Genomic DNA, 9339 nt, shown 5'->3' on the forward strand with positions numbered 1-9339 from the left:
TTTGAAGAAGACCGCAGAGCCCACCTCACTGACAAAAGGCAAAGGAGGAAAAACCCAACACCCAACCCCAACCAACCAATTTTCCCCTGCAGCCGCTGCAACCGTATCTGCCTGTCCCGCATCGGACTTGTCAGCCACAAACGAGCCTGCAGCTGACGTGGACATTTACCCCCTCCATAAATCTTCGTCCGCGAAGCCAAGCCAAAGAAAGAAAGAAATGTTTTATAGAATTCTATTGGGAATCCATCCTCTCCTGGTGTCTTATTATTTGGTAATTTTTTTATTATCTCTTGTATTTCTACTATTCCAAATGGTTCTGTTAATTTATTTTGTTCCTCTATTTGTAGTTTTGGTAGTTCAATGTTAGTTAGAAATTCATCTATTTTCCCTTCTTTCCCTTCGTTTTCAGTTTGGTATAATTGTTCATAGAATTCTCTAAAGTTTTCATTGATCTCCGTTGGATGATATGTGATTTGTTTGTCTTTTTTCCTTGATGCGAATACCATTCTTTTAGTTTGTTCTGTCTTAAGCTGCCACGCTAGAATTTTGTGCGTTTTTTCCCCTAGTTCATAATATTTCTGTTTTGTCTTCATTATGTTCTTCTCCACCTTATGTTTGTAGTGTTTCATATTTTATTTTTTTATCTGCCAATTCTCTTCTTTTAGTTGTATCTTCCTTCATTACTAATTCTTTTTCTATATTTACTATTTCCCTTTCCAACTGCTCTGTTTCCTGATTATAGTCCTTCTTCATCTTGGTTACATAACTTATTATTTGCCCTCCAATGAACGCTTTCATTGCATCCCATAGTATAAACTTATCTTTCACTGATTTCGTATTTATTTCAAAATACATTTTAATTTGTCTTTCAATTAATTCTCTAAAATCCTGCCTTTTGAGTAACATGGAGTTTAATCTCCCTCTCTACATTCTTGGAGGGATGTCCTCTAACTCTATTGTCAATATTAAGGGTGAATGGTCCGATAATATTCTAGCTTTATATTCTGTTTTTCTTACTCTATCTTGTATACGAGCTGATAACAAAAATAGGTCTATTCTTGAGTATGTTTTATGTCTCGCCGAGTAATATGAATATTCCTTTTCCTTTGGGTGTTGTTTCCACCATATATCCAAAAGTTGCATTTCTTCCATCGATTTAATTATAAATTTGGTTACTTTGTTCTTTCTGTTATTTTTTTTTCCCAGTTTTGTCCATATTTGAATCCAAATTCAGGTTGAAATCCCCTCCTATTAATATGTTCCCTTGCGTATCTGCTATCTTCAAAAAAATATCTTGCATAAACTTTTGATCTTCTTCATTAGGTGAATATACATTGAGTAGATTCCAAAACTCCGAATATATCTGACATTTTATCATAACATATCTCCCTGCTGGATCTATTATTTCCTCTTCTATTTTAATTGGCACATTTTTACTAATTAATATAGCTACCCCTCTTGCTTTTGAATTATACGATGCTGCTGTTACGTGTCCTACCCAATCTCTCTTTAATTTCTTGTGCTCCAATTCAGTTAAATGTGTTTCTTGCACAAATGCTATATCAATTTTTTCTTTTTTCAGTAAATTTAGCAGTTTCTTCCTTTTAATTTGGTTATGTATTCCGTTAATATTTAGTCATATAGTTCAGCGTAGCCATTTTATACTTTGTTTATCTTCCCTTTCCGTTTCTCCATCATTACCTTTCCTTCTTATCCATTTCTGCTTTCTTGTTTTGAACACTTTATAAGACAACATTTCTAAAACATCAAACATTTTCCCTATTCTCTTATTTAAAACTTCTTTAGCCCCAATCTCCCCTCCCCCTCCTGAGTTGTCCTTTATCCCTTGTCGGACAACCACATCTCCCCTCTCCATTTGGATTTGCGAATTCACTCGCAAACGTCAGCTGATTTTGCAGTGACCGTAACTCCTCCCCACCCAGCCCCCCCAGAAAAGATTTCACTTTACATATGTGACAAAGGTCACTCTTTTAATTCCCTCCTTATTCCCTCTATTCCATTTCCCTCCCTTATTAATTCTTCTCTATACTCTATATATTTTCCACTAAATACGGATACATTCATGTCTTCTTCTTTGGCTTGGCTTCGCGGACGAAGATTTATGGAGGGGGTAAAAAGTCCACGTCAGCTGCAGACTCGTTTGTGGCTGACAAGTCCGATGCGGGACAGGCAGACACGATTGCAGCGGTTGCAGGGGAAAATTGGTTGGTTGGGGATGGGTGTTGGGTTTTTCCTCCTTTGCCTTTTGTCAGTGAGGTAGGCTCTGCGGTCTTCTTCAAAGGAGGTTGCTGCCCGCCAAACTGTGAGGCGCCAAGATGCACGGTTTGAGGCGATATCAGCCCACTGGCGGTGGTCAATGTGGCAGGCACCAAGAGATTTCTTTAGGCAGTCCTTGTACCTTTTCTTTGGTGCACCTCTGTCACGGTGGCCAGTGGAGAGCTCGCCATATAACACGATCTTGGGAAGGCGATGGTCCTCCATTCTGGAGACGTGACCCATCCAGCGCAGCTGGATCTTCAGCAGCGTGGACTCGATGCTGTCGACCTCTGCCATCTCGAGTACTTCGACGTTAGGGATGTAAGCGCTCCAATGGATGTTGAGGATGGAGCGGAGACAACGCTGGTGGAAGCGTTCTAGGAGCCGTAGGTGGTGCCGGTAGAGGACCCATGATTCGGAGCCGAACAGGAGTGTGGGTTTGACAACGGCTCTGTATACGCTTATCTTTGTGAGGTTTTTCAGTTGGTTGTTTTTCCAGACTCTTTTGTGTAGTCTTCCAAAGGCGCTATTTGCCTTGGCGAGTCTGTTGTCTATCTCATTGTCGATCCTTGCATCTGATGAAATGGTGCAGCCGAGATAGGTAAACTGGTTGACCGTTTTGAGTTTTGTGTGCCCGATGGAGATGTGGGGGGGCTGGTAATCATGGTGGGGAGCTGGCTGATGGAGGACCTCAGTTTTCTTCAGGCTGACTTCCAGGCCAAACATTTTGGCAGCTCAGACGGCAAAGTCCTCCTCAGCGACAAGATCTCCACCATCAACCGATGGTCAGAACACTTCCAATCTCTTTTCAGTGCCAACCGCTCAGTCCAAGATTCCGCCCTGCTCCAGCTCCCTCAACAGCCCCTAAGGCTAGAGCTGGATGAGGTTCCCACCCTGGATGAGACATATAAGGCAATCGAACAACTGAAAAGTGGCAAAGCAGCAGGTATGGATGGAATCCCCCCAGAAGTCTGGAAGGCTGGCGGCAAAACTCTGCATGCCAAACTGCATGAGTTTTTCAAGCTTTGTTGGGACCAAGGTAAACTGCCTCAGGATCTTCGTGATGCCACCATCATCACCCTGTACAAAAACAAAGGCGAGAAATCAGACTGCTCAAACTACAGGGGAATCACGTTGCTCTCCATTGCAGGCAAAATCTTCGCTAGGATTCTCCTAAATAGAATAATACCTAGTGTTGCCGAGAATATTCTCCCAGAATCACAGTGCGGCTTTCGCGCAAACAGAGGAACTATTGACATGGTCTTTGCCCTCAGACAGCTCCAAGAAAAATGCAGAGAACAAAACAAAGGACTCTACATCACCTTTGTTGACCTCACCAAAGCCTTCGACACCGTGAGCAGGAAAGGGCTTTGGCAAATACTAGAGCGCATCGGATGTCCCCCAAAGTTCCTCAACATGATTATCCAACTTGTAAGGTAAAACATCATGAGATGGGAATGTGTAGGGAGTTACCCTGTACAGGGCAGTAACAAGAAGGGGAGGTGTCCTTGTACTCCTGTTAGGTAAAACATCATGAGATGGGAATGTACAGGGCTGTAACAAGATGTAAATGCATCCTTGTACTTACAAGATAAGAGAGACATTGATGGATTGAGAGGCAGGAAGCTAGCAGGGAAAGGATAGCAACAGTTTTAGTCATTGGACAAGTAATGATATGATGATGTTCTAAGCATGTATCCAAGGGTATAAAAAATCACCATTTTGCTGATAACGGCAGAATGCATTCTCCGACTAACTTGTTAGTCGCAAGTGTTACAATCCGGTAATAAAGAACAAAGAACCCTGATTTTGACTCAGCCTGGTGTTTGTCTCACTCATTCATGAACAAAGCAGACCTAACAATTTGGTGACCCCGACGTGATGGGTGAGTGAACACTGGACGACGGTTTCTGTTTTTTCTGACAATCATCTCAGCCGGCTGATAAAAAGGTCCAGAGAAGCCTGTTTTAACAAAATTCTCTTTTTTTTTAAATCTTTATGATTGTCAGTAAGAACTGGAGATCGGACAAATTAGACGACCACAATTGAAGGTCGTATGCCAGGATTGTAACACGTAAGTGATTACAGACAAGATAAAAGTCCTTAAGGTGTTTGAATGACATTTATTAAGTGCTTCGCAAGAAACTACTAGAGTTTAAAAGTCTTTATTGTGTCGTTGCAAAGTCCAATAGAGTGAGAAGGTGGTCTATAAACAATTGAGGACCTGAGTTTTCTGCCCTAAACTGGTTATTAAGAGGAGAAATCTCCCACGTGAAGGTTGGGCTTTGAAAGAAAACAAAGGTTCAGGCTTATTGGCCTCAATTGTATCTGAGAGACTGACTTATAAATGTCCGGTAGGTATGATAATGTCTGTACACTTGAGAAGTTAAGAATTTATTTCCCCAATTCGCCGTGGTGGAATACCACAGCAGACACTAGAGACCTTGAGACAACAAAAAAAGTACTCAGGGACGCCTGCCTGGTGAACAAGAATGACGACAGAAGGCTGCGACAGCTGTGTCCGGATCAGGTAGGAGATATTAATGAAAAAGTTGACAAACTCCTAAGAGACACCAAGTTTATTCGAAATACTTTTGATAAGTTAAATGAGGGTATTCCCAACATCACCAAGGAGATAAAGTTACGTAAATTCATAGATTGGTACAGGGAAACAGGACAAAAGTATAGCCCAAATATTTGGTTTTCTAGTTGTAATTTAACTTTCAGACCCCTTTGGGAAAACAGAGAGTGGAAAACGAGCAATCAGAGTATACAGGACAGTCTGAAGTCAATTGGAGGACAAGACTTAGAGACTGTTCTTTTAAAAGATATTAGTCATCCAGCTTGCAAGGAGACATTTTTAAAAGCAATTTTCGTTGACATAGATCCCCTAAACGGACAAGAACCTAAATTAAAACAGGCATTAGAAAGCGGTCCCGCAGCTATGGCTGTACAGTTGCCTGCTAAGACTTTTGACCAAGTTATTAAGGAAATTAATCAAGAATTAGAGGAGCGAAATACCAGTAATGCGGCATTGGAAAAACAAAAAATGCTCCGAAAATGTGTAGACCGCTGGAGGAAGAGGGGTTGGTTACCCGGGGGCACTGAGATGTTCCTGACAGGTGAGAAAAAAAAATTTTAAAACGTAGAGGCTTAGATAAGCTGGAAGAAACAAAACACAGAAGGGAAAGGAAAAGTGCCTGTTTCCAGTTTCCAGCCACGAAGTGTCCGGGTTTGCTCTCTCCCTCCCTCCTTTCACCCTCCCCCCTCTCTCTTCTCTCCCCCTCTCTCTCTTCTCCCCCCCCCCTCCTCTCTCACCCACTCCCCCTCCCAATCCCAATCTGTGGCGGTGCTGCCCTGAAATCCCCAGGTTGGGCAGGGCAGAGAAATACAATTTGGTTTTAATTTTGTGCCCACAATTCCAGCTCCGCATCAAATGGGATCCTGTTTTATCCTCTCTCCCTCCCTCTTTCCCGCACCCCCACCATTGCGGGATCAGGGCAGACATTGTGGGCTGACGTGTAGCTCACTCGAGGTGGGAGGGAAGGAAGGAGTGATAGTTCCCAGTGGTGGGAGACCCAATCTGATCCAGACCAGTGATCACAGGATGAGAACCTTTTAAAACCTTTGAAACGAAAGTGTTAATCTGAAGACTTTTCTCCCAGTGGGGCCAGTGCAAGGCATTTTCTCTCTCTATCTCTTGTGCTCTGTGTATCTGCCTCTCTATCTCTTTCTCTCGCTATGCTCTCTCTCTCTTTCTCTCTCTCTCTCTCTCTCTCTCTCTCTCTCTCTCTGACACCCCAGATGGGATACTGGAGTCACGTCCCTTATATCCAGATATTGAGACACTGGGGTGTGACAAGAACCACGGGAATAGGGACACATCAGACGAGGTACAGGCCCCTTTAATAAAAATAGAAGGGGGAGTAATAGATGTAGAGACCCCTCTGGAGTCCAAGAAAATAGAAAAGGAGTTAGAGATACAGAAATGGAACATGAAAAAGGTTCAGGATAACATTAAAAACTTAAACAGAGATATTAATGTGCTGGGGCAGATCAGTGAGGATCAAAAAGAATTAATGGTAGGTGTATTTAAGGAAGTGGAAAAGATAACTACAACACTGTCAGGAGAAATTAAAGCTGAAGGAATGGTAATAGGAGTAAAGGACGAAAAGTGTAGTACAGATGAGGAAACGAGATACGATCCACCATGGGAGGAAAGTAAAAGGAAAAGACTCGGGAGGGAGAAAAATAGACATGCCTACCTGGACATAGTTAGAACAAAAGAGAAAGATGTGAAACAACTAAACTATGGCCGAAAAGATTATCTTAGAGATGAACGTGACCAATATACCTTTGACCCTGAGACATTGGAAGCTGATAGGGACAGTGACAGTGACGAAGAAGAGTCAGAACAAGGTGGGATAAATAAATGCATGCCAAGAGTAAAGAAGGAGCAGAAATCCCCAAAATTGAGATATCAATGCCCATTACTGATCACGGGACGGGGAACTCAAAAATATGTACCCTGGTCACGAATGGACTTAGAGAGTTTAATGAAAAAACTACCTCCGTTGAGTAATGGGGCTAGTCCATGGATTTCTTGTTTTGAGCGAGAAACCTGCCAAGAACAATTAGCACTCGCAGATGTCAGAACTATCATGATAAAATTAAAGACAGAAGGGGCCCTGAAGCAAATAGAGAAAATTGTAAGAAGCAGTAAATTGGGGGATGAAATAGAATTTAACCCACTTCGGAATAAATTTTGGGAAGCACTTAGAGAAACATTTCCTACACCCTATAGTTTGGATGCCTTGGTAACCCTTCAACTAAAGGAAGGAGAGACTGCACACGAGTATTTCACTCGAGCATGGGACTTATGGGAAACAGGGACTGGAGAAAGACCCGACCACAGCCCCTTAGGAAGGGCTCACTTTCGTAATGGGATAATAAACGGACTACCTGCTACGGTTCAAGAAAAATTAAGGGACATTGTGGGATTAGAGACAATGTCAGAGGATTTGTGGAAAAGACACCTGACACATGCAATCAAACGACATCGTCAATCAGAGCATGCTAAGTCAGAAAGTGCGTCCCAGAAGGAGGTGGACAAAACAACCGATAAATTGGTGAGAGCTATAGAACATATAGGGGTTAAATTAGCGGCCCAACAGATAGTCCCACAGGTCATGGGGCCAGTGATAAATCCGGGACCCCAAGTAAGAAATGGTTGGGAAAGACAGCTAGGTACAATGTATAGAGGGGAACATGCAGTATGCTGGTACTGCCAAAATCCTGGACACTACCAGCGGAACTGTCCGGAGGCTGGGAGAGCAAAGGGAAAAAGATTACCCTCTATGAGAGGCTATCGGGGAAGAGGAGGAAACTTAAGAGGACAAGCAAGGGGTAGGGGTGGACACATTGATGGGCCCCAGAGAATCGGGGGGTGGCAGAGTGATCAACAAGTCCAGGCACCTCAGTGTAATGACTATATTGAGGAAGGTGCTGAATTTGATTATTGAAGGTGCCCAGGAGAATCAAAAATCACGCCTCCCTGGGAGCCACCAAAAATTTGGGGGACGGTAAATGGAGAAAAAATTGAATTTATGGTTGACACAGGGGCAGCAGTTACGACCGTGATTAAAAAACCCCCAGGGAGCACATTTTCGGGCAAAACATTATCTACAATAGGATTCTCCGGGATAAGGGAAACACAGCCCTATACAGATAACATCGACATGACATTTGGACGACAAAGGGTTAAAACGCCTGTCCTGGTTGTGCCAAGTTGCCCCATTAATTTATTAGCAAGGGACATTCTTACCAAACTAGGAATAACCATACAATGTTCTGAGAAGGGCCTTCGGTTAACATACCCAGGGGATACAATAAGAAGGGGAGGACAGTTTATAGTAATGACCCCATCTAACGCTTCAGAAGTATTTTCTGGAGTCGGCTACTGTATGATGAACCAGGCCCAGGGCTGATTAAACAGTTTTTTGAGTGGAGGGCCAGTATTCCTCGGTATGGGGATTACCTTTATCCACTAGATCCTATGCATGTTACATTAAACTACACCATCCACCCGGACCAGGAATATGAGGAGAGGTGGGACTCTCTAAAAGAAGGGAAGACAGAAACGATACATTGTCCATTTATCTTTGTAGGTAAGGAGGGAATAGCTGCTATGGTTGTCATGACAGAAGAACAAATGGAGTGGTTCTGCTTAGGAGTAGAAAGTGTGCCTCATGTGACCTTGGGTATTGCCAAAGATCATCACGCTCGACAGCTGGGTCCGATGGTAAAGGAAGCGATAGGGTGTGAATACAGGCAGACAGAAATCCCGGGATATTCCACCTCGGAGGGAGGAAAATTTGTCAGACTGAATATTGAAGCATGGGACCAGGTAGCCATAGAAGGAGAAAATATTGATCACAGAGACTCAGACAAATATCTTTCTAATCTGAGTCCACATATATGGACAACGGGGCCCTATGATGTGGGAGTAATAAAAGGAGAGGTATTTCTAGAATTGGCCAACCCCGGGCAGAAACCAATATGGAGAAAACAATACCGCTTGTCGCCCAGTCAGGAGGAGGGTATTAAAGGAACGATAGAAGGGTTAATGGAGTCAGGGGTTTTAAGGGCGGCACCTGACAGTATGTGGAACACGCCCATCATGCCTGTTCCCAAACCGGGTAGAAAAGACTGGAGGATGGTACACGACCTCCGGGAGATTAACTTGGCTACCAAGACCATCGGGAGACCAGTCCCAGACCCATATGTAGCACTTAGGGCTCTGAGTCCGGAGCACGAATACTATACTGTCATTGATCTGGCAAACGCATTCTTCTGCTTGAAATTAGCTGAGGAATGCCAAGACTGGTTAACTTTCACTTACCAAGCACATCGGTACACATACACTAGATTACCTCAGGGTTATAAGGACAGTCCAGGACTGTTCAATCAGGCCCTTAGCGAAATCCTAATGAAATTAAAGCTCCCGGAAGATGTTACACTGATTCAGTATGTAGACGACCTACTATTAGCAGGGAAAACGCC

General features: G+C 43.2%; 1 protein-coding gene across 1 annotated transcript; it reads left to right on the top strand.

Annotated features, from left to right (window-relative positions):
• Positions 1 to 3780: 3780 nt before the first annotated feature.
• Positions 3781 to 8326, top strand: LOC138737252 (uncharacterized). Its single transcript, XM_069887996.1, has 2 exons — positions 3781 to 4162; positions 4287 to 8326. The coding sequence occupies exon 2, from the start codon at positions 6273 to 6275 to the stop codon at positions 7797 to 7799; it is 1527 nt and encodes a 508-aa protein (XP_069744097.1). The 5' UTR covers positions 3781 to 4162; positions 4287 to 6272; the 3' UTR covers positions 7800 to 8326.
• Positions 8327 to 9339: the final 1013 nt, after the last annotated feature.

Source organism: Narcine bancroftii, chromosome 6, assembly GCF_036971445.1.
Source record: "Narcine bancroftii isolate sNarBan1 chromosome 6, sNarBan1.hap1, whole genome shotgun sequence".
In the NCBI taxonomy this organism is placed as follows: Eukaryota; Metazoa; Chordata; class Chondrichthyes; order Torpediniformes; family Narcinidae; genus Narcine; species Narcine bancroftii.

Coding starts and splice junctions, on each gene's coding strand:
- LOC138737252 (XM_069887996.1), top strand. CDS start 6,273: ATGAAAAAGGTTCAGGATAACATTAAAAACTTAAACAGAGATATTAAT.